Source organism: Somniosus microcephalus, chromosome 11, assembly GCF_052327205.1.
Source record: "Somniosus microcephalus isolate GS21.2 chromosome 11, FLI_Smic_1.0, whole genome shotgun sequence".
Lineage (NCBI taxonomy): Eukaryota > Metazoa > Chordata > Chondrichthyes > Squaliformes > Somniosidae > Somniosus > Somniosus microcephalus.
The window spans coordinates 19,780,500-19,806,942 of record NC_140997.1 but is presented as its reverse complement, the minus strand read 5'-3'; the positions used below and the strand labels follow the sequence as shown (position 1 = coordinate 19,806,942).

At 47.3% G+C, this 26,443-nt stretch overlaps 1 protein-coding gene across 2 annotated transcripts in view; it reads right to left on the bottom strand.

Annotated features, from left to right (window-relative positions):
* sdk1a (sidekick cell adhesion molecule 1a) overlaps positions 1-26,443 on the bottom strand; it is an 897,759-nt gene that overhangs the window by 557,993 nt on the left and 313,323 nt on the right. For both annotated transcript variants that reach the window (XM_086000285.1, XM_086000286.1), the window contains exons 2-3: positions 3,918-4,077; positions 2,148-2,254 (exon numbers count right to left, since the gene is read on the bottom strand). In XM_086000285.1, coding sequence (XP_085856411.1) covers positions 2,148-2,254; positions 3,918-4,077 — 267 coding nt within the window. The remainder of the gene's footprint in view (positions 1-2,147; positions 2,255-3,917; positions 4,078-26,443) is intronic.

The following is a 26,443-nucleotide window of genomic DNA, read 5'->3' as shown; positions in this document are numbered from 1 at the left end:
CAGGGGCGGGGCCGGCCGGAGAGCGGGAGCAGGGGCGGGGCCGGACGGAGAGCGGGAGCAGGGGCGGGGCCGGAGAGCGGGGGCGGGGCCGGACGGAGAGCGGGGGCGGGGCCGGACGGAGAGCGGGGGCGGGGCCGGACGGAGAGCGGGGGCGGGGCCGGACGGAGAGCGGGGACGGAGAGCGGGGCCGGACGGAGAGCGGGGGCGGGGCCGGACGGAGAGCGGGGGCGGGGCCGGAGAGCGGGGGCGGGGCCGGACGGAGAGCGGGGGCGGGGCCGGACGGAGAGCGGGGGCGGGGCCGGACGGAGAGCGGGGGCGAGGCCGGACGGAGAGCGGGGGCGAGGCCGGACTGAGAGCGGGGGCGAGGCCGGACGGAGAGCGGGGGCGAGGCCGGACGGAGAGCGGGGGCGAGGCCGGACGGAGAGCGGGGGCGAGACCCGATGGAGAGCGGAGGCGAGGCCGGCCGGAGAGCGGGGGCGGGTCCGGACGGAGAGCGGGGGTGGGTCTGGACGGAGAGCGGGGGCGGGTCCGGCCAGAGACCGGGGGCGATGGAGAATGTAGCTCACCAACTTTATTCACCACACTTTGTGCGTTTACGTACATGCATTCTAAACCCATTTTTCACTCTTTCATGCACCTTATTTCTCTTTTCTACTCCTATATGCTGGTGCCCATCCCCCTGTCAAGCTAGTTTAAACCCTCCCCAACAGCATTAGCAAACCTCCCCGCAAGAATACTGGTCCCCGCTCTGTTGAGGTTTAACCCGTCCGGCTTGTACAGGTCCCACCTTCCCCAGAAATGGTCCCAATGCCTCAGGAATCTAAAGCCCTCCCTCTTGCACCACCTCTCCAGCCACGCATTCATCTGCTCTATCCTCCTATTCCTGTACTCACTAGCACGTGGCACCGGGAGTAATTCGGAGATTACTACCTTCGAGGTCCTGCTTTTTAATCTCTTTCCTAGCTCCCTATAGTCTGCCTGCAGGGCCACATCCCTCTTTCTGCCTATGTCATTGGTACCGATATAGACAACGACCTCTGGCTGGTCACCCTCCCCCCTCAGAGTGTTCTGCAGCCGCTCAGTGACATCCTTGACCCTGGCACCAGGGAGGAAACATACCATCCTGGAGTCACGTCTGCGTCCACAGAAACGCCCATCTGTTCCCCTAACCAATGAATCTCCTGTCACTATTGCTCTTCCACTCTTCTTCCTCCAACCGCCCCCCCCCCCCCCCCCCCCCCAAATGCAGCTGAGCCTTGGCTCTGGCTACTTTCCCCAGAGGAGCCATCACCCCCACCAGTTTCCTGAACTGTGAACCGGTTAGCGAGCGAGATGCACTCTGGGGATTCCTGCCCTACCTGCCTGGTCCTCCTCCTCTGTCTGGTGGTCACAAATTCCCTCTCTGCCTGCACATTCTGAGGCTGCGGGCTGATCACTTCTAGAAAAGTGCTTTCCAAGTCAGCGATTTCTATTGGACAACACTGGCCCAGGGCAGAAAAGCTGACATCACAGCACATGGAAAGAAGCCATCCTGTGCTGTAACAGGGAGAATAATCAGTGATCATGGTTATAAATTCCTCCACCCTATTCAAACCATCATCAATGCTGATGAAGCTATGTAGTAGTGGTAATTCATCAAGGGGAGGAAAGCAGGGACATTGGAGAGAGAAGAATTTGTAGGTCGAACAAGGGTAAACTGGATCAGTGGATTGTCCTGATTAACTACTGTAGTCAACACAGGGAAGAACTAGCCCGACTGAAATAACCATTTCTAGTTAAGATTTGATCCATTAATTGAGTTACAAGTTGTCAGACAGTATAGCAATGAACCAGTCATTTCTGGCAGACGAGCAGTGCATTAAACAAGTCCAATATTTGCTGTTTTCTTTTTTAATTTCTTGTTTATTGGTATACACTGACAAATAAAGCAAATGAACTGATATCAGCTGTATGGAAGTTTTTCTAATACCCAAGAGTTACTTGTAATGACAGTGCCATGAGTTATTGTTCCAGTAGATGGTACATTTCATGGCACAGCCATGAAAAGTATTTTTAATGACATTGCTCATAACATAAAACCAAAAGGAACACCTTAGGTCTACAACGTAGAAACTGTGCACCGTGGTGAAAAAATGACATCCACTTACATGCTACTTGTACTTGTGTCTTCCTCTGTAAAAGTGCTCCACCTCGGTTCCGCACCACACACTGGTAAAACCCAGAGTCTGAGCGCTGGAGGGATGGAATAACATACCTTGAACAAAAAGAAATGTTCAGCTTAGTGCACAGAATTAACCTGGAGAGAAACCAGGAACTTGCCTTGTTTTGTTCCATTGATCGTGCCATAACTAATACCACCTTTCCACCAGCAAAGTGGAATCATTTCATTTTGTTTCCACCCTTTGTAATACAACATCTGCTGTGTCTGGTTTACACATCAGACAACTTTGGATCTATTAAAACTGAGCCACAAAGTCACCCATATGAACTTTAATAAGCTGACAGAATCTTTTCATCACATTGGTTTTCTTGAATATGAGTGGATGGGGCATGTTTCCAATCACTCCAAAATCACATTCACACCAACATAAACCTGCAGTAGGATAAACAAGTTTGAACTTGTAACTACTTCTATAGAGCATTTGCACTGGCTATTATTCCAGAATGGAAATACAATGGAATTCACACACCTCAGTAAAGGAGACACAGTAGACCAAATAAAACTATGGTATTCACATATCCAAGATAATGGACTCCAGAGGCCATCTGACTAGCTCAATATAACAAGTAAAAACAGAAAATGCTGGTGATAGAGCAAGAATACTAAGTGCAGTTTTGTACTCCACGCTATAGGAAAGATGCTGAGCTAAGAGAGAGGACAAGGTACAGATTCACTAGGAAGTTGCCTGGTATGAGAAAATACAAAGTCTTAGAAAATTGGGGCTGTTTTCGTTAGAATAGGAGATTGCAGGGTGATGTGATCAAAGTGTTTAAAATTATGAAGGGATTATAGAGATTAGATAGACACAGACTATTCCAGTGGTTGAGGGATCTAGAACTAGGGAACATAGATATGAGATTAAAGGGGTAATTTTCAACCCTGGGAACACGAGGGCCGTTCCTTCAATTCACAGTGGCAGCCTCCTGCCATTCCGCTCCCGCCCGCCAACCAGTTGCCCTTCCTGTCGGTTTTGGGTGGGCAACTGACTGGGGGCACACATTTGAGTCCCGGGACTTAAAATCGGCAGAACCTCACATTGCCATGGTTAAGTCCGTCTGCCACCCACCTCGGCCCACACCTGCCCGATTCCGGCGCCAAGTTACAATCAGGGTTTAAATGGGAGAGATTTAAGAAACGGGGCAGGAGAAACTATTTTACACAACAGATTATGAGATTGTGGAATGCAACCCCTGCTCATCAGTTGTCTAATGACCAATCAGCTCTAGTGGTGGCTGGTAATTAGAGTCTCTTTTGAAGCTAAGTTGGCTTCAAGAGAACATACCACTGATGGAAGATTAAACCAAGTCAACCCTCTGTGGCAGACTCCATAATACGATACCTGAGCCAGGAACAGTAATTGGTGATTGCTCAATCAGACGAGCTTATTATTGGGGGCTGGATGGGTTGACCTGAGCAGTCACTGGTGCTGGGATTCTTCCCACCTTGTCCCAGATAACCCTGCAAATCAATGCCCTAACAGATAGGAATGCAGTCTACAATCAGATGATCAACCAGACTCCTGAATTATACAACTGATTTTGTGTCAACGCACATCTGAAACTGTGTGGCATCAATGCGGAACACCAATGGTAAAACTGGCCTAAAAGCCTAAACAAAATGACCAGACCCTGTATGAAAATCCACATAACTAAAGTTTTGACGATTTTAATTATGACATAGTGCTCCTTTTAATTACCTGTATTCACTAGAGAATGTCGTGATAGCTGTATCATTTCGCAACCATTTAAACTCAAGTGGCCAACTTCCCTCTGCCAGGCATGTTAAGACCAGACGATTCCCCTCCAAGTGAACCTGTGGCGGCCCTGGCTCAGTCTTAAAATATGGTGGAACATCGTCTGAAAGAGAGATAGGGCATATTGTAAACGTTTACTGTGACAGAATTAATACTATCATATTAATATGAACACTTTGCATTCAGTTCAGTTTGACAGTCCCTACAGAATTCTTATAGACATTAGTGGATTATGGTAAAAGTTCAACAACAGCATTCAATAACAATCTTAATAAATACAATAAAAATAATTGTGTTCATCCAAGTATGTCTGTTTCCAGACACCACATTTATCTGCAGTAACCGCATGATTGTTAATGTGTTATTCATCTCGTGGTTACGAGGACCAATTAGATGCATGCTCTGCTCCCTGTCCTACCGGGTGCCCTGTGTTGTGCTCAGAAGACTCAATGATAGAACCGCTGTACACAAGTTTAAAAATAGCCCCCATCATTTCACAGCCCCATTCCATCCCAGCCCCAGGTTCTTTAGGCCCCTCTCCACAACTACATTCCAGGTCCTACTCCTCCTCCCCGCACTCCCCACTACACAGCACTAGTCCATGTTCCATCCTTTGTTCCTACACTTCCATGGCTATTAGATGGTCTCTGTGTGAGAAATGAGAAAACAAAAGAGGGAGAAATACATAAAAACACAGGAGAAATTGTGTGAGAGCCATAGGAGACACGCATGAGCAACACAAAGTACCTTACTTTCAAGATAATGAGGAGCACTATACTGTAAATAATGATCATATCTATATATATAAAAGGATACATCTGTCTGTCTGTCATTCCGTCTGTCTGTCTGTCTTGAATTAACTCGAAAGTTATAGAGCGTACCTACACGTGCGTTACGTCGAAAGAAAGCCGACGATTCCAGAACCATCCTAAGCGTACTTACATTTCGGCCGGACAAAAATTGTTCGCGCGTTATGCAAAAAACCTTCAAAATTAAACTCATTATCTGCTAAGTAGCATTGACTGACTGACGTCAAGGTCGACCAATCCTGTGCCGGCACGATTGACCAATCCTACAGTTCAGTCGCCTGATGGTTAGCCAATCGCTGAGTCTGTGGGCGGGACTAATGCTTTTCAACTCAGGCATCGGGCAGCCATTGCTTCACTACTTCCAGCTCAAACTACTCTGCTAATCCAGCTTCGAAAAAGTTAGTATCTCTTTTAAAAATAACATAAGATTTACCAAAAACGTTTTATAAGTACTTTCACTTTCATCTTTCAAGGTATTAAAAGGTAGAAATGTTGCCCGGCAGCAGATTGAGAGAGGGACACAGAGACGGGGCCCAAAAGCCTGGGACTCGATTTTAAATGTTGCCCGGCAGCAGATTCACAGAGGGATACAGAGAGGCCCCAAAGCCTGGGACTCGATTTAAACCGCCCGGCCCAAAACAGCCCTGGCAAAGCCGGGCTCCCCCAGCTAGTTTACAATACATAGGTGGAGCAAACCTCCTCAGTATGACTAATGACCTAAAATGGAAAGAGATTCAGTGGAGTAAATGTCACTGTCACAGGGATGGTGTGCAAAGGTTAAAGAATCTGCTGCAAGATGACCAGAACCAGTAGCATTATCAGGAGGAGGAGAGGTAGCAGTTTTTGAATAGGAGAACTGGTGCAATCTACATTATTTTCTTCGATGGATGAATCCATTACTACTGTGCTTAAGCTTTTTAGCATTACAAATAGCAGAAATGCCACATCCTTTCAATAGTGTACAGCCCAAAACTGCACAGTAATCCAACTAAAGTTTGATATACATTCCCAACTTCTATATTCCCTATACCCCTTGCCATAAAACCAAGTATTACGTTAGCTTTTTTAACGGCCTTATCCACCTGAAGTGCCGCTTTTAAGGTCTTGTAAACCTGAAGCCCTAATCCCTCTGCTCTTCCATATCACCCAGCTGTTCCCTGCTCAAAGTACAATTAATTTTTCGTTTTAAAACAACATGTACCATGCCACATTTAATAACATTGAATTCTATTTGCCACGTTTTGCCCATTCCACCATCTTATCAATATCTCCTTGGAGGTTCCTTTGGTCCTCAGAAGACCAAAGCCAGTATCTCTAACACAAACTCGATACCCTTGTCAACAACTCCATTCCCCACCCCAGCCACTGCCTTAGGCTAAACCAGACTGTTTACAACCTCGGGGTCCTATTTAATCCGTATCCTCTCCATCATAAAGACTGCCTACTTTTGCTCCGTGACATCACTTGCCTCTGTCCCTACCACAGCACATCTGCTACCGAAATCCTCATCAATGTTTTTGTCACCATTCTGCCATGCCTTCAGCCACCTATGCCACAGGCTCTAGAATTCAGTATCTAAACCCCTCTGCCTCTCCACCTCACTTTCCTCCTTTTTAAAAAAATTCATTCATGGGATGTAGGTGTCACTGGCAAGGCCAGCATTCCTTCTCCATCCCTAATTGCCCCCGAGAAGGTGATGGTGAGCTACATTCTTGAACCGCTGCAGTCCGTGTGGTGAAGGTACTCCCATAGTACTGTTAGGGAGGGAGTTCCAGGATTTTGACCCAGCGACGATGAAGGAACGGCGATATATTTCTAAGTCAGGACGGTGTGCGACTTGGAGGTGGTGGTGTTCCCATGCGCCTGCTGCCCTTGTCCTTCTAGGTGGTAGAGGTCATGGGTTTGGGAGGTGCTGTCGAAGAAGCCTTAGCGAGTTGCTGCAGTGCATCTTGTAGATGGTGGAAAGGCTTTGGGGAGTCAGGAGGTAAGGCACTCGCTACAGAATACCCAGCCTCTAACCTGCTCTTGTACCCTCAGTATTTATGTGGCTGGTCCAGTTAAGTTTCTGGTCAATGGTGACCCCCCAGGATGTTGATGGTGGGAGATTTGGCGATGGTAATGCCATTGAATGTCAAGGGGAGGTGGTTCGACGCTCTCTTGTTGGAGATAGCCATCACCTGTCACTTGTGTGGTGCGAATGTTACCTGCCACTTATCAGCCCAAGCCTGAATGTCATCCAGGTCTTGTTGCATGCAGGCATAGACTGCTTCATTAGCTGAGGAGTTGTGAATGGAACTGAACACTGTGCAGTCATCAATGAACATCCCCACTTCTGACCTTATGATGGAGGGAAGGTCATTGATGAAGCAGCTGAAGATGGTTGGGCCTAGGACACTGCCCTGAGGAGCTCCTGCAGCAATGTCCTTTAAGAACATCCTTAAAACCCATCTCTTTTAGCCCTTGTAATTTCTCTTCCTTTGGCTTGGGGTCTATCTTTCCTTACACCTCTGTGAAGCGCCTTCGATATTTTTCAATATTCAATGCACCATATAAGTGCAAGTTGTTGTTGTTATGTAAGCAGTTACAACAGCCGATTTGTGTACAGCAGCATTCCACAAACAGTAAATGAAGTAAACGACCAATGAATCTGTTCTAGTAAGTCAGAACACTGGGAGAACGCCCTGTTCTCCTTTGACTACTGCCTTAATCTTGCACTTCGATGATCTGTGTATTTTATAAAGCTGCTTGAGTTTGCAGTTTACAGATCGCTACTTATAAATACAGCATGGTTTCTAGCAATTAGAGAATAGCTTGAAGAAAATAAATCACTTATCAAATTTGGTGCACATGTAATAAATTATTTTTAAATTACCGGGGTGACAAATCGATGTTCGCAGATCTGTGGTGACACCCAGCAATTGTTTTTGACAGGATCCCGGGGCTATGAAAAGAAAGTAATTAACCAAGCTTACTGAAAATCTAATAACTGTTTTTTAAATTATGGCAACAGACCATTGTATACAGATGCAGGATGTGGCAGCATAGATGCCTTTCCGCATGTCTGTTTTAAAATTAATTCAGTATCAGATGTGTCACAATCTTATACCCCATATGATATGTAAAATCCAACGATTCAGTTGGAGAGTCCTTCTCAATACCCAATCTGATGTGTGGTGCTGTGAAGGCCTGGCACACTGGGGAGGGAGGGAAACACTCAAAGAATTGTCTCCTGGCCACTGCATTCACTCCCTCCTGACTGGTTCAGAGCAGTATCAGTGGGAGCCCAAGAGCTGGTCAACTGCTTTATCAACCACAGGTGGCACAAGGCACAGAAAACATGTAGGAGCATCTGACACCCTCCCAAAAAAACACACCAGAAAGAAACGGTTAATAAGCACAAAAAGCCTTGCGGTAGCAAGTGACAAACAAACTGCTGAAAATAACAGCCCCATCTTTACTGGGTTACAAGCGCGGGGGTCGGGGTAGAGGAGTTCTGATCGGGAAACCCAGAAGTCAGAATATTTGGAGGGTCGAGGGGTGATCGCGGGGAATTGGAGACAGATCAGGGGCAGAGATGGGGGGGTCGGTGATAGTGGGGAGGGGGCTTAGGTGATCGTGCGGAGAGGAGCTCGGTAATCGTGGGGAGGGGATTCGGTGATCGTGGGGGAAGGGTGTCGGTGATCGTGGGGGGAGGGTGTCGGTGATCGTGCGGAGGGTCTCGGTGGTCGTGGGGAGGGTCTCGATGATCGTGGGGGGAGGTCGGTGATCGTGGGGAGGGCGTCGGTGATCGTGGGGAGGGCGTCGGTGATCGTGGGGAGGGCGTCGGTGATCGTGGGGAGGGCGTCGGTGATCGTGGGGAGGGCGTCGGTGATCGTGGGGAGGGCGTCGGTGATCGTGGGGAGGGCGTCGGTGATCGTGGGGAGGGGTCGGTGATCGTGGGGGGAGGTCGGTGATCGTGGGGAGGGTGTCGGTGATCGTGGGGAGGGTGTCGGTGATCGTGGGGAGGGTGTCGGTGATCGTGGGGAGGGTGTCGGTGTTTGTGGGGAGGGTGTCGGTGGTCGTGGGGAGGGGTCGCTGGTTGTGGGGAGGGGTCGATATTTGTGGGGGTCGGTGAGAGTGAGGAGGGGGTCGGTGATTGTGGGGGGAGGTCGCTGGTTGTGGGGAGGGGTCGGAGATCATGGGGGGGTCGGTGAGAGTGGGGAGGGGGTCAGTGAGAGTGGGGAGGGGGTCAGTGGTCGTGATGGGGAGGGGGTCGGTGAGAGTGGTGGGGAGGGGTCGGTGGTCGTGGTGGGGAGGGAGGGGTCGGTGGTCGTGGTGGGGAGGGGGTCGGTGAGAGTGGTGAGGAGGGAGTCGGTGGTCGTGGTGGGGAGGGGGTCGGTGAGAGTGGTGGGGGGGTCGGTGAGAGTGGTCGGTCATCATGGTGGGGGGTTCAGTGATCGTGGGGAGGGGGTCGTGGGGAGTGGGTCGGTGATCGTGGAGGAGGGGGGCACACCCACCCGCGGGCAGGGAAGCAGGTTAGCTTGGGGGGGGCTGGGAAGAACCAATCCTGCTCCTCCTGGCCCACAAGCAGTGCTGGAAAGACACTTAACCTCTTCCACATGCAGTCCTCGCCTCCACTTAGCTACTGGGTATCCTGAGGTCCGGGAAACCCAGTCGGCCAGGGTTAAATGTAAAAAAGAGAAAAAAATGTGAGCCTCATTAAAATATTTAAATGAGCAACCTGCCTCCTGGGTGCGGGCTGCCTCCTCCCACCCACCCACGCCTCTGTTAAAACCGCAAGTGGGCGGGTTCGAGGCAGCTTGGGCTTGGGTTTGCAATGTAAATTTTTTTTTTTTTTTACTTCCCTCCCAACCCAAACCCACCCATTTTTGGGGAGTTAAAATTCCCCTCAATGTTTCAGCTGGGTTCGCAACTTCCGGGAAAACAAAAGAAAAAGCAATGTAACCATTACAATCCTGATTTCTCCACAGGACGCCAAAAGTTCTAAGTGCCACACTGTACTGTTAGTAAGAGATCGTTCAGGACCATTAAAAAATACACATATGGCATAAAATGTAAAGGTAAACTCAGTATATCCTGCAGTCCCGTCCCAGATGGGGAAGGTGCGCTCAAAAGGATTCCTGTTCAGAGATAGGGCTATAACAGGTTCACCCTGACTCTCCAGCACACGGTCCCTTCAAGAATGGCTCCCGTCAGGCAGCGTGGGAGTGCTGAATTTACACTATGGTTTTCATACAGGCTGCAGATTCAGTTCAGAATTACAAAGCCTCCCAATCCAACATCAGTTTGTGAGGATTACGGCATCTGTTTGACTGAGGTAAAAGTCCCAGAGGAGCATTCTTACACATCTTCCAGAGCATAAACCTTGCAACCATTAAACTGAATACTGCTGAATTTCAGATCAACTTTAGTGAATCAAAAGCAATTGTGTCAGATAGAATTGCTGGTCCAAATGTTAGTACATTCACAAGTGTGGAGATTAAACAGGCATTGGCTATAACTCAAATACTGTCTCAAACATAAATGTTAAAATAAGGAAAAATATTTCCGAGAGTTAATTCTCTCCTTCAATTCCTGGCAAGGTTAACTTATGTCAGAACAATCCCATCTTTGGTCATGACTTCATTCTTTTTATAATTATATAGTTATCTACAGGGAGCATTTTGTAAGAGTATTTTTAAAATGTGTAAGGTCATTACTGGGTGAGGTCTGAAATCTGGGAATAGGCCGGGATGGGCCTGGCAGCGTTCCCATGTTCCAAGTCCAGAAAATACTGTCAATTGATGAAGAAATGTTGTTGGAGAGGGATGTGCAGCACTGACCAACCAGAAGGGTTGCGGCTAATTTATGACCTGATTTCATAACTTGCTCCTTCAGATTAATAATAATCAGTCTGGAGTTACAGGCAAATCAATTTTGCTATAAACAGTGTCAGGAGCAGCATACAAATTAAACCAAATGTTCAAGTAAACTGACACTGAAATTTATTAAGCCATCATAATCACACCATCAATCAGATTAGAGTCCAGCAGCAGAGGGATTAGAAATATCCGTGTGAATGGTGCAATCAGCCACAGCAGCTCCTTCATTATGACACACTGCTTGCCAGACAGCAGCATCACTCTAGGTTGCTAACCTTTATGTTAAAGACAACTAACATACACAGCACCCATCATACATCAAAAGTACAAAACATCATACAGCACAGAAGGAGGCCATTCGTCCCATCGTGCCTATGCAGGCTCTCTGAAGAGCTATCCAATTATTCTCACTCCTCTGCTGTTTCCTCATATCCCCCCAAATTTTGCCCCTTCAAGTATTTATCCAATTCCCTTTTGAAAGTTATTATTGAATCTGCTTCCACCACCCTTTCAGGCAGTGCATTCCAGAGCATAATAACTCACTATGAAAAATAATTCTCCTCATCTCGCCTCTGGTTCTTCTGCCAATTACCTTAAATCTGTGTCCTCTGGTTACCGACCCTTCTGCCACTGGAAACAGTTTCTCCTTATTTACTCTATCAAAACCCTTCATGATTTTGAACACTTCTATCAAATCTCCCCTTAACCTTCTCTAAGGAGAACAACCCCAGCTTCTCCAGTCTCTCCACATAACTGAAGTCCCACATTAAATTGATTTCTCTCAGGTTCTCACTTACATTGAAGTGATTTTCAACTGCTGCTCACCCGTTTCTTGCCTGGATGGGTCCCTCGGACACCTCTTTGACGCCCAAAGTTCACCTCTTTCAAGTTCAGCTAACCTTTAAACAAGCGCCCAGCACTCCTGCCCAAAACAGTTGGGAGGCTGGTTAAATATGAAAATCGGGATGTATGCTGGTTGTAGGACCTCAATATGCCATTGTCATGTAGAAATGGGCAGAGTGTATACTGTGCACGCGGTTGTGTTGAACGGTCTAACCAGCGTTCCGTAAAAGGAACCACTGAAGAGCACTCCAAAACACTGGGCAAAATTGTTTCTGGGGGGAGGGGGGAACATTTTGTGGGGCTCGGAGGAGCAAAAATGCTCCATTGGGCCCCATGAAACCACAGCAGCTCCCTACTGGCCCGTTCTCGCCCCGCCGCCGCCCCCCCCCCCCGAACTCTGAACAGGTCTGACATGCCATGGCCACCTTTGTGCAGTAGCTGGTCGATCTCGAAACTGGCAAGCTGCAGTGGGGCCCATTTGGTGCCCGAGTTTGCTGCTTAAATTCAGAAGAGGCCAAAAGCTAATAATGGCTCAGGCCTCCTGACAGTGACTGCAATTGATTGCCCATTTTGGCCTGAAGTTAAAAAATGGCCTCCCCATATTTGACAAAGCACAGGTTAATGCTTGGAGGATTGCAATAATACTTCTCCACTAAAACATATGAAGACTGCTACTTTAAAGATTATTCCAGGTGTACTATGAACTAAGAAGTATGGTATAAAAAGGAAATGCTGGAAACACACTCAAAACTCAGTCAGCAGTTTATTTAACTGGCAGCACTATCCTTAACAGTACATACAACCAGCAGTGAAGTTCAGTCTTCATGTTATGTAGGAGTGCTTAAACATCTAACAAAAATAGCACATTCATTCACTATTTCAAAAATGAGAAGAAATCTTCCTGCTCTGACATTGTCTTGAAATTACATAAATAAGATAAAGTAACAGTTACAGATAGCAGAACACGATACACCTTATTCCAATCAGTTTCTTTAGCAATGTCCAACACTTCTGTACAACTGATGCCAGAGATCATTTTTGACTTCAAATAAATCCAGACATGGGGCAGGGATTGAGGAAGAGGTTACCGGCCTATATGCTCAGTAGTGCATGACTATGTTGAACCAATGCTGGAGGACAGCAGTCTGAGTTTTTCCAGGAACTACTGTCACGGCTACATGAAACCATTAAGAAATGAAAAGGTTGAAATGTATGTTGGATTTTATGGAATTAATGATTGAATTATTGCTATTTTTTAATAGCTCTCCAGCAGAAGCCTCAGCACTGACTAAAGGTCCTTGTTGTTGTGTTTTGAGTTTTGCTTCAATGAAGTTTGTCCCAGTTCCCAGGTGTTACCTGAAGGGGGTGCTGGGGGGCTCGGTTTTACTTTGTCTTTCACTTTCAGTTTCGGGTTCTGCCATGCAGACAATGTGCTGTAATGTCCACCCACTTACTCAGTAAATAGTAAAAGGTTCATTCCGTCTCCTCTATTCATTACTGTTCGGTCAAGATGCAATACTTGTCACCACAACAAAAGTCAGAATGCTGAGGAGATTAACATCAATCCAATCAGTAAGGCAACAGGGACGCAGTAGGTAGTCGTGCCTGAATTAGAGATGCAGAAAACTCAGGGGTGCACTGGTGTCACAAATACACTTCTCACATCTAGGTCAGGTTGAAACGATTGAACTGGGATAGTCACTTGGAGTGATTCTTCGAGTCTAAGTCTAAAGACTTTCAGGGGGAAAAATTGGGTTGCTTTGCACCTCCCATTAGCACCCCGGGGGGCGCTATCGGGGCACAAAGCACCTAGCGCCCGGGTGCGGCACCGCTAAAACCTCCCGTGAAATTCAGCGGCAGGTTACCAGCGGTGTTGCGCCTCTGGCGATGACATCATCACCGTGCACAGTGCCCTGGCCGCAAACTTCAGTCATGCCCCCTGACCTACCACCAGACGATATGTCCGACAGGGTCAGGGTGGCGTTTTTGCAGCTGCGGCGGCGCTAATTAAAAGGGCAGGTGCTGGGCGGCCATTTTTTTTGTTGGGCCGCCTGCCAGCACCTGCCCCCTCCCACTTCTTCATGCGGGGTGCCGGCCACGATTGGTCAATCCGGCACTCCTCGAGTGCCGGGCTGTTTTCCCGGCACTCTGGTGGTCTAGCAGGGCCCCGGTGCGCGCTGTGGTAGGTCCCTCCCCTTTAATCAGGGGAGGGAGGCCTGCAATACCGTGACGCTGTTGCGCATAGCGCCGCGATATTGAATGGTAGCGCCCCAGGAAGGAGGGGGAGCGCTTCCAGTAGCGCCCCGCCTCCTGCTTGGGGCACTACCATTTAATTTATGGCGCGGGTGCGCTAACTTTTTCAGGGTGCGGTGAAGTTATCGCCCCAAAGGGGGCACAACCGAATTTTTCCCCCTCAGATTGTAATGTTATCCAGACAAATGAGGCACCTGCTGGACAGCGAACAAACTACTCAACTGAAGATAATTGACAATCACAAAAACAGCTCTTTGACAGGTATATCACAATGAAGGAGCAAATAAAAAACATTTTTTTAAACTGACCATGCAATTATGAAAATGGGAGAAAAAAGCCTTTTATGGCTGGGATAATATATGAAGAGACAAAGAAAAAATCACCTTATGCAACATGTTTAAATTGACTAGGCTTAAGAAGCTTTCAATTTTTTTTGTAACCTTGATGAAACACAAATAATCATGGCTAAACCATCCATATGTGTATGGAGGGCCCAATCCAAAAGGTTAAAGAGTGCAATAATCTCGTTTGGAATATGAGTCCTTACAGAAAGAAAAAGAAACAACTTGCATTTATATATGTAGCACCTTTCACTACCTCAAAATGTCCCACAGCATTTTGCAGGCAATGAAGTATTTTTGAAGTGTAGTCATTGTTGTAATGCAGGAAAATACAGCAGACAATATTGCACACGGCAAGGTCCCACAAAAAGATCAGATAATTTGTTTTTGGTGGTGTTGGTTGGGGGATAAATACTGGCTAGGACACCAGGAGAACTTTCCTGCTCTTCTGCGATTAGTGGCATGGGATCTTTTACATCAATTTAAGAAGGCGCACATTAACGTCTCATCCAAGAGACGGCACCTCCGACAGTGCAGCAATCCCTCAGTACTGCAGTGGCGAGTCAGCCTAGATTATATGCTCAAAGCCCCAATTTTAACTCGGGCAGGTGGGAGCCGAGGCTGGCGGAAAACCTTCCTGATCTCAGCAGCGTGAGGTTCTGGGTTTTTAACTCCAGGGCCTCATTTGCATGCCCCTGGTCAACTACCTGTCCAAAACCGGCAGTTGGTCAGCGGACAGGAGCAGAATGTCGGGCAGCAGGAGGCTGCCGGCGGGGAACAAAGGAACAGTCCCCGGCATAACAACAGAAAACGCTGGAAAAACGCAGCAGGCCAGGCAACATCCGCGGAGAGAGAAATAGAGTTAACGTTTCAGGTCGATGACCCTTCATCAGAACAGTCCCCGGCACGCAGGTAAGCCACGTGGAGGGGTTTCGCAAGGGCCTCTGATCGGCCGGGGGGGAACTCCTCCTGGCCCAACGTAGAGCAGATTAAAATGGAAGACTGCGGGAAAGGAGTGAGGCGTCGACAGGCAAGACACCCGGGTGATTTTAACTGCTTGCCCGCCAAGTTCCCGTCGGCAAAGTTAAAATCATCCCGCAAGTTTCTGGAGTGGGGCTTGAAACCACAACCTCTGACTCAGAGGCAAGAGTACTACCACTGAACCGTCTCACACAATATGTTATATTAACTTATGATAACAATTGTAAATCTAAGTATTCCCTCCAATCTCTTTTGACATATTGCAGGTTACACAGGGATCAAAATTAAAGCTACAGAAGCAGGTAAAGGGCAGAGGGGTTTGCCGCTATGGCTGGTCTGCAGTAATCAACAAACAATTGATCTGCAAGGACAGACAAGTCTAAAGATGGACCCACTGCACCATACACACATGGGTGATTGGGAGTAGCTTGTAAAAATCCTTTGCAATATGATCCAATGTACTGTATTGGTCAACAACTTTTCAGTGGGATTGAGGCAGTTGAACTGAAGAGGAAATTTACCATCTTAAAAGACTCCCATTATACACAAATGCAAAACACTAGCAACCGACCAGGTTAAGTATATGAAACATAAATTAGAACACCACTGCCGGAGCTACAGTGATGGCTATATCTTTTTTCACAGGTTCACTGAAAATTACTTAGCAGTATTTTAAAACCACAGAAAACATACTTTTTTCTCTTTTTTGAGTGGGCAGAGTTTCAGTCTGGTAAAGAGACGAGATACTGTGTGATACAGATTACATTTGGTTGTACTGACATATAGCTTCGACAAGATGAAAATGGGAATTCTGTCTTTTGAAGATCCAAAGGCTCATCGGGTAGAGAATTTAATTTGTTCAGGTTATCAGGCATGAGACATACAGCCACAGAGCATTGTACAGAGTGAAAGCAGGCACAGATTCACTGTGGTCTGTACAACATGCTCGTTCACCCTGCTGTACTTATGTGCTATATCTATTGAGTGATACAAGACTCTACTCTAACCTCATTTTCAGTCTGAGAAATTAAACAATACAGCAATAATAAAATCTCAGTCCAGGGCTCCTAAGATAGACCTCCAGCTCTGAAATGCTTCTTCCTTATGTGCCAGCAATGATGCACATAAATCAGGAACTTCAGCACATAGTCTAAACTGCATTGGTGACAATGGATCTCCAAATAGGGGATGAGTAAATTCAAACCAGAAACATCAGAAGTTGCAAGGCATTACCTGCAGGCCAGATATGAGTGAGTACATGCATTCACATATCCATGGTTGGCTGCTTTACATGATCGGGTTCTACTAGGGCAAGCAGCTTCTGCAGGAGCTCCATACCTCTAGCTGGTCAGTTGTCTACACCATCAGCTAGTAACTATCCTCCTGGGGCAGAATATTTCTTTGGAGTCCAGCTGGCTCCAAGATGACATGCCTGATGATGGAAAATTGGCACCAAGTCTACCTGCTATTGGGTAATCTGATACTTGAGCCAAGTGGGTCCAAATCCATTGGCCCAGAACTTGGTGTCTGTAAAAATAAATACTTACGTGTGCTTTTTACAAGCGTAAAGACCGGAGGCCTTTACACATGCGCAAATCCCCCAAAACAGAGGAAATCCAAGACGCACGCGCTGCCCCCTACAGCGCACGCGCTAGCCTCTTCACCTCTTGGGTTAGAGGAGAGGAAATGCCGGTTTTCAGCGCATGCGCTGTGCATGCTGAAAACCGGCATTTCCTCCGGCCAGACGCGTGAGTACCTCTTCCGTACTCACGCGTTTGGGGAGGAATTACTGCCCAATATATTCGAAGATACTTTTCACTGACTAGCCAGCTTGCCTCATAATTCTCCCTAATCAGCTCCTGGTAACTCTGAAAGCCACACCCTATTGGTAAGATAGTCCTGACTAGACAATCAACCATCTACCAGAGGCATGTGCTGATAAGCTGTGTGGGTTTACAGGGTTTAAACTCCATCAGCAGTCCAGTGCACACTCAAAGCCTTTGTTCTTGCCAGCCTGCATGTGAGCTCTCTGGAATTAGGTAAATAAGGTCAGTAGGTTATTTTTACTTCTGAGGCTATTATAGATTAATATAATCTTGACCTCAGATATTCACAGACGCACAGTTCCAATAGTGGTCAATCAATGGTGATCAGAAGCAGGAACAACAGGGGGTGAAATTGGTCTTTGCCTGTTTTACACTGCCCATTTTTCTTCACTGGAAAGAAAATCGAATGGAGTGCTGCTGATTCACGCTGCTAGCGTTGACCAACTGCAACCCCAGAGGTCTGGAGAATTCTTTTTCCTTCCCTATCCAAGACATGAAAGGCAAATTTAACAAGCCAATATCATCACAGCTCAATTAGAGGTTCAAATCTGGATCTTCCTGATCTCCATGTTTCAGCACCACACCATCAGGTACATTTACCCAATGAGTCCTCATGGCAGCACTTACAATATGATTTTATAAGAGACCCATTAGTTATCTGAATTGCTCTTGTTCACTTAGCACAAAGATAGCCTTTCATATAGAGTCATAAACAACTCTGACTGTACGGCAGCAGAATTTACAACCCATTTATGAAATTGTAAATTTTTTTGATTGAATTTTTGTACTTATGTAAATGAAGACTGCCGATGCACTCAGCACGATCAGTGACGTAGGAAAATAGGAACAGGAGTAGGCCATTTAGCCCCTCGAGCTTGTTACGCCATTCAATGAGATCATGGCTGTCAGGAAGCTGTATGACCATGGACACCATTTCAGCCACACCCGATGCTGTCTTCATTAGATGTCCACACAACAAAATTCCAGCAGTGGTCCCTTGGTAGCTATCAGGAAGGGGAACCCACAGATATAAAGTGATGTAGTAAAGTCTAAAGGTGAGGTTACTGGTCTCATGATCCTAGAAGAATCACAAATGCCATTGGTGCTGACAATAGATAGAAAGAAAGATTGATTTGCTTTTATATAGCGCCTTTCACGACCTCAGGACATCCCAAAGCACTTTACAGCCAATTAAGCACTTTTTTTTTAAAGTATAGTCACTGTTGTAATGTAGGAAACATGGCAGCTGATTGCTGTTTGTGGGAGCTTGCTGTGCACAATGTGATAATGACCAGATAATCTGTGATTTGAGTGATGTTGATTTGAGGGATAAATATTAACCAGGACACCAGGGATAACTCCCCTGCTCTTCTTTGAAATAGTGCCATGGGATCTTTTACGTCCACCTGAGAGAGCAGACGGGGCCTCGGTTTAACATCTCATCCGAAAGACGGCACCTCCGACAGTGCAGCACTCCCTCAGCACTGCACTGGAGTGTCAGCCTAGATTTTTGTGCTCAAGTCTCTGGAGTGGGGCTTGAACCCACAACCTTTGGACTCAGAGGCGAGAGTGCTACCCACTGAGCCACGGCTGACAGGTCAAGATAACTATATAGGGGGCTCGAATACATTTATAGCAAGACAAGGCCACATGATTCTGGATATAAAATCTTAAAGGAACTGAGTGATTTCACTGATCTTACCTATAATGGATTATAAGAATAAAGACTAAATAATAAAAAGAAAATGTTAACTTACTTTAAATTTTGGTGGAATGGTACTTGTTCCACCTGCTGGGATACTATGCTGATATGGTTCATCTGCAGCTGTAATATAGAAATCTCTCTATATTGTCACAATAGTACCTTAACTGTAAATTCAGGAAAAGTACCCCTTTACTGCACTAGTACCACACTGCCATGTACCATACCTTAGTATCTGGCTTAGGAGACCAAACCTGCAGAATGTGTGTTTAGTGTCAAAATGAGTTTTGTAGACTGGGAATTAGGTTGAGTTCAGTTGCTATATATAGCCACCACACCAGCCTACTGCTTCATTAGCTAACCATTTGTGGCCTTTTTAGTCTGTAGTGTGACGAACACACCCATTTTATATATTTTTAAAACAAAAACAACATAATGAAGAGAACGCTCCATGTTTGGATTACAATCCAGCATCTCCTCAAGGTTTTCTTTATGTACTGATGAAAAGTTTTTCCAGTCATTACCCAAAGGATTGGCTGTGCAAATATAAAATGGAAAACTGATCAGGGAAAAAAAGGGTTCAGTTCCCCTCCCTATACTGCTGTACATACCAGTAATTTTACTAATTATAGCATATCTTGTGGATTTTTGCATGATTTCTGATGGGAGGCCAATGAGTCTAGCTCCAAATCTTAATCCTACTTGTCTGTAAAGATTCAGCTTAAGTTCATATAAAACCGTAGCAATATTAACCAACTCCACAAACACTTCTCTGTCTCGATGGGATTACATTCTCCAGCATGAATGGAAATGCTGGATTGAAAGGTCTTTCAATTACTCAAGGGCAAGGGGGGATTAGGTTTCTGGCATGGCGCAAATCTCTTCATAACTTAATATTTTCTATTAAAAAAGCAATCTGCTCTAAGTGCTGTCCAATTTAATTCATGAAGTAAAAAAGATTTAATTCCCCTGTGGCGAGCTGCACTATCTCATATAGCCAATGGGATCATTATCCTAACTGCCTAACTACTCTTTGCAATATTCATCAAAGTATAACCAGACTGGCATCCTTTGCTGCTATGCTTCTTAGACCTTCAGAACTGAAACTGAGATGGCATCTGCTGTTCCTGCAAGGCTGATATGCAAAAGAAAAAGTGTCTCAGGTGTAAAATCTCTCTTCAGGGGGACATTTCAAACTGCACACGATCGACCAAGATGAATCCCTATTTAGTGCAAATAAATCCTGATATTTCATAAGATGGATTTCAAAGCAGCAACATTATTGAAACAGCTAGATATTTTATAATCACGTATATGGAATAACACTTGAACATCTATTATGAATATGTAAGAAAAAGTAATGAAAACAAATATAACTGACAAATGCATTTAACTTGAAATTGTGCAGCAAATATTAATACAAACTTGGAAGCTATACCAACATACTGTACTCAGTTTTATTAATTTTGTTTTGGCCAATAATCATATCGACACAATGCAAGATGGAATTATAGTTCCTACATTATAGTAGAGTGCGTACTTTTAAATCATTAAATATATCATTGGTGAAGATTTATGAAAAAGTTCTTCCATAAAAGCAACTGTGAAATGCACCACTACTTTAAGATAGAATATCACAACCAACGCTAAAGACAAGTGTTATTAGACTTTAATATAACAACTTGTATTTATATAGCACCTTTAACATAGTAAAACATCCCAAGGCGCTTCACAGGAGTATTATAAGACAAAAAATTTGACACCGAACCACATAAGGAGAAATTAGGGCAGGTGACCAAAGGTTTGGTCAAAGAGGTAGGTTTTAAGGAGCGCCCATAGACAATTACGAGAATAAAGGCATTTCAATGCTTTTGCCCATGAACACAAGGAGAAAACAACTAGCTTATATTATAGAATCATAGAATAGATTTATATTATTTTTATGCATCTTTAAATCTAAGGTGAAATCCTCCCTTTTTTCTATCACATTGCTTTTTTAAAATTATGTTATTCTGTTACTAATGTTTCTTTTGACTGGATTGGGCTGAGAAATTGCTGATAATTAATAAAACAGCTAAGTACAAAGTACAGTATGTGGTAAACCACTGTTATAGTTATCACTGTATATTGTTCTCACTGTTCTCACTGTCACATCACTACACGAGGTCGCCTCTTGTCGCACTGTTATACCTGGGCTGACCACCTCCGACTCCGCCCATTACCTGCCCAGGTATAAAGGTAGCTGACTGGCTAGTATTCCTCCCTGTTGGATCGGATCACCCACGAGGGTGGGCTCTGTTATTTAGCCAATAAAAACCTTCAGTTACGTTCTTAACTCGTCGCCTTTTATTGGACTAATTGATAGGCATATCAATTTTATTGGCTAAATTTTAAAGATGTCTGATAATGAACAGCAACAGCAAGGAGCTCACCCAGCAGCACAGCAACAGCAGCCTCCAGACAACGGGCCACACCAGCCGGCTTGGCTGCAAGCCTTGAAACCACCATACCTGGATCTAAACCCACAGGCACCAAACTCAGCCAACGACTTCAAACACTGGCTGGACTGCTTCGAATCGTACCTGGAGGAAGCCGTCGTCCCTCAGAGATCCAAACTAAGAGTCCTGAAAGCCCAAGCGAGCCCGAGAGTATATACACTCATCCAGGACATGACTACGTACGACGACGCCATCAACCTACTGAAACAGCAGTACCGGAGCCCGGTAAACTACATGTACACTAGGCATCTCTTAAGATCTCGCCAGCAACAGCCAGGAGAATCGATAGCTGAATTTTCACGAGCGCTGAGACAACTCGGCAGGAACTGTGACTTTAAAGCGGTGACGGCTACTGCGAACATGGAAGACAATGTCCGCGACGCCTTGGTGAGAGGCCTACGTTCCGACTACACACGGCAAAGACTGCTTGAAGCTAAGGACATAGACCTGGACAAGGCCGAAGCCCTCGCCCTCACCCTAGAGGCCACCCAGCAAGACCAGGAAGCGTTTGCCAGGTACTATTCGCGACCCTGGGACTCGGGCCCGACCCCCACCCCACCACCCTTCACAGCGCTGCCCCCGGGACCTACCTCAGCGTCTGCATCACGGATCCGACCGGGCCCGCTAGCCCCGGTACCGGCCCCGACATCAGGCAACCCCGATCGGGCCGCTGGCTGCTTCTTTTGCGGCCAGGAGAAGCATCCGAGGTCGCGCTGCCCAGCCAAAAACTCGACCTGCAAAACCTGCCTCAAGAAAGGCCACTTCTCCAAGGCCTGCAGAAGCAAATCCTCAGAAGCCAGCAGTGCCTCATGCGAACCCTGGGGGCGGCCATCTTTGTGCGGGGCAGCCGAAGCCTGCAGAGCCTCATGGGAAAACCAGGGGCGGCCATCTTTGTGCGGGGCAGCCGAAGCCTGCAGAGCCTCATGGGAAAACCAGGGGCGGCCATCTTTGTGCGGGGCAGCCGAAGCCTGCAGAGCCTCATGGGAACAGCAGGGGCGGCCATCTTTGTGCGGGGCAAACGATTTAAACAGAGCCTCATGTGAACTACGGGGGCCGCCATCTTTGCCGCCATCTTGTCATGACAACGACGCGCTCATCTACACCCTAGCTTCCGTGACCCTGGATCAAGCCCGCCCGCACCACCTGGCCAGCTCAATGATGGACATCAAAGTCAACGGCCACGCCACGACCTGCCTGTTCGACAGCGGAAGCACGGAGAGCTTCATCCACCCAGACACGGTGAGCCACTACTCCCTCCCCGTCCTGCCAACGCGCAGCCGCATCTCGATGGCATCGAGGTCGCACGCCACAGACATCAGCGGCTACTGTGTCGTGACATTGTCGGTTAAAGGGACAGAGTATAAAAATTTTAAACTCCTCGTACTCCCCCAGCTGTGCGCTGCCGTCATACTAGGGCTGGACTTCCAATCCCACCTCCAAAGTGTAACCCTAGCATACGGTGGACCCCTCCCCCCACTCACAGTCGACAACCAGCGAAAGTTAAACCGCCCACCGCGTAACACCTGCAGCCTATCCACCCTCAAGGTACCGCCACCTTCCCTGTTCGCTAACCTCACCCCCGACTGCAAACCTGTCGCTACTAAGAGCAGGCGGTACAGCGCTGGGGACAGAGCCTTCATTAGCTCGGAGGTGCAGCGACTCCTGAAAGAGGGCATTATTGAGGGGAGCAGCAGCCCCTGGCGTGCCCAGGTGGTGGTAGTCAAGACCGGCGACAAAAATCGCCTGGTTATCGACTACAGCCAGACCATAAACAGATACACCCAGCTGGACGCATACCCCCTCCCCCGCATATCGGACATGGTCAATGAGATTGCACAATACCGCGTATTCTCGACCATCGACCTCAAGTCGGCCTACCACCAACTCCCCATCAGCCCGGAGGACAGCCAGTACACCGCCTTCGAGGCGAATGGCCGCCTCTACCAATTCCTTAGGGTCCCCTTTGGTGTCACCAACGGGGTCTCGGTTTTCCAACGGGAGATGGACCGGATGGTTGACCAGAACGGACTACAGGCCACTTTCCCCTATCTCGATAACGTCACCATCTGCGGCCGCAACCGGCAGGACCATGACGTGAATCTGGAGAAATTCCTCCGTACGGCCCAACGGCTGAACCTCACCTACAATAAGGAGAAATGCGTGTTTAACACAGCGCGCCTTGCCATCCTTGGCTGTGTAGTAGAGAACGGAGTCATCGGCCCCGACCCCGAAAGAATGCGCCCCCTCATGGAGCTACCCCTCCCCCACTGTCCAAAAGCACTTAGGAGAACCCTGGGGCTTTTCGCCTACTATGCCCAATGGGTACCCAATTATGCGGACAAAGCCAGACCCCTCCTGAAAACCACATCCTTCCCCCTCACGGAAGAGGCGTGCGCGGCCTTCTCCCTCATTAAGGGAGACATAGCCAAGGCCACAATGCACGCAGTGGATGAGTCAATCCCCTTCCAAGTGGAGAGCGATGCATCCGACTTCGCCCTAGCCGCTACCCTTAACCAGGAGGGTAGGCCGGTAGCCTTCTTCTCAAGGACCCTACAGGGCCCCGAGACCCGACACTCGTCGGTCGAGAAGGAAGCCCAGGCAATTGTGGAGGCAGTACGGCGCTGGAGGCACTACTTGGCAGGCAAACGATTTACCCTCCTCACCGACCAACGCTCGGTTGCCTTCATGTTTAATAACAAGCTGAGGGGCAAGATCAAGAACGACAAAATCTTGAGGTGGAGAATCGAGCTTTCCACCTATGATTATGAGATCTTGTACCGGCCCGGTAAACTGAACGACCCCCCTGATGCTCTTTCACGCATTACATGCGCCAGCGCGCAAAGTGATAGACTTCAGACCCTCCACAATGACCTCTGCCACCCCGGAGTCACCAGACTCTACCATTTCATTAAGGCCCGCAACCTGCCATACTCCATCGAGGAGGTCAGGACCATGACCAGGAACTGCCAGATCTGTGCTGAGTGCAAACCGCACTTCTATAAGCCGGACAGAGCAAGCCTGATCAAGGCCACCCGCCCCTTCGAGCGTCTGAGCATCGACTTCAAGGGGCCCCTACCGTCATCCGACCGTAATGTGTACTTCCTCAACATCGTTGATGAGTACTCCCGTTTCCCCTTTGCCTTCCCCTGCCCAGACATGACCAGTAACACGGTCATTAAATGCCTGAACAAACTCTTCGCCTTGTTCGGGTTCCCGAACTATATACATAGTGACCGGGGCGCCTCCTTCATGAGCGAGGAACTCCGTCAGTTCCTATTGGAGAGGGGTATTGCAGCAAGCAGGACCACCAGCTACAACCCCCGAGGGAACGGCCAGGTGGAAAGAGAGAACGCGACGGTATGGAAGGCCACCCTCTTAGCCTTAAAGTCTAAGGGCCTCCCAACCTCCCGCTGGCAAGAGGTCCTCCCGATTGCGCTGCACTCCATCCGGTCACTACTTTGCACTGCCATTAACACCACCCCCCATGCTCGAATGTTTGTCTTCCCCAGGAAGTCGACTACGGGAACCACCCTACCAACCTGGCTGACCTCTCCGGGACCCGTCTTGCTGCGAAAGCACGTGAGGGCCCATAAAACGGACCCCCTGGTCGAGAAGGTGAACCTCCTGCACGCCAACCCCCAGTACGCCTATGTGGCTTACCCAGACGGACGGGAGGACACTGTCTCCTTACGAGACCTCGCACCCTCACCCCCCCCTCCCAACCCCCCGAGTCCAGCCGAGGTAGACGGCATGCCGGAACCCCACGAGCCTTTGCCGACTACGCAGACACCAGCTTTAACACCGGATAATGTAACACCGCCGCTGCGACGATCGGAGAGGCTAACGAAGCCTCCGGACAGACTGACATACCAGAGCTGGTAATACACTTCACCCCGCCGGACTCTAATCTAAACAAGGGGTGAATGTGGTAAACCACTGTTATAGTTATCACTGTATATTGTTCTCACTGTTCTCACTGTCACATCACTACACGAGGTCGCCTCTTGTCGCACTGTTATACCTGGGCTGACCACCTCCGACTCCGCCCATTACCTGCCCAGGTATAAAGGTAGCTGACTGGCTAGTATTCCTCCCTGTTGGATCGGATCACCCACGAGGGTGGGCTCTGTTATTTAGCCAATAAAAACCTTCAGTTACGTTCTTAACTCGTCGCCTTTTATTGGACTAATTGATAGGCATATCACAGTATAAATTTGTGTGTCAGCTGGTGGCAGCACAAGTGCTAATTAGTGCAAAAGAGGCGTGTGTTTTAAATCTTACACCAATGAAGCTTCAAGCAAAAACATTTTATGATTTGAACTTCTAACGTGCCTAAAATTAAAAGAAAATACTGCTGGATATGGTATCAATGTGTGTGGTATAACATTAAACTCATGGGATAGTTAGAAACCCCTATTCTTATTTGTTCATCTCAGCAATAATTTACATTTATATAGCACCTTTAACGTAGTAAAATGTCTCAAGGCGCTTCACACACTTCTATCATGTGTGAAAAATGAGAAATAGGAACTTACAATCAGAAATAGGGGACAGATGACAGAAAATTTTAAGAGTTGAGGAACACAGGACAATTATGAGCAACTCTGAATATCTGATAAAGGATTAGCACACCTGTGTTTTTGTCTGCAGTTTCATCATAACATGCAAACACAAACATTTAAAGTGGTTGTTTGTAAAAAGATTAAAGGGTTGGCCAGGGGCAAGAAGCAAGCAGAAGTGCCTAAAATGAACAAGGACATCAAGGCCTAGAGACTATATTATAGCCCTAGTATTCACCTTCATGATAAAAGTCTTGTATTTGTCCTGTGTCAGCTGTGGCTCAGTTGGTAGCACTCTCGCCTCGGAGGTAGGTTCAAGTCCCACTCCGGGGATTTGAGCACAAAAATCTAGGCTGACATTTCTGTGCAGTACTGAGGGAGTGCTGCATAGTCGGAGGTGCTGTCTTTCGGAGGAGACATTAAACGGAGGCCTCATCTGCTGTCTCAGGTGGATGTAAAAGATTCCATGGCACTATTTCAAAGAAGAGCAAAAGAGTTATCCCCAGTGTCCTAGCCAATATTTATCCCTCAATCAACATCACTAAAAAACAGATTATCTGGGCATTTATCACATTGCTGTTTGTAGGAGCTTGCTCTGCGCAAATTGGCTGCCGTGTTTCCTACATTACAACAGCGACTACTGTTCAAAAAGTACTTCATTGGCTATCAGTTAATTATCTTCTTCCTCATTGCTTAACTTGTCTCTACATTTTTCTCCTTTCTAATTGGTTATTTTCTACTTTCATTATTCTTGTTATTCACCGCCTGTTTTAATCTCCAGCCCAAGTTGAAAGTT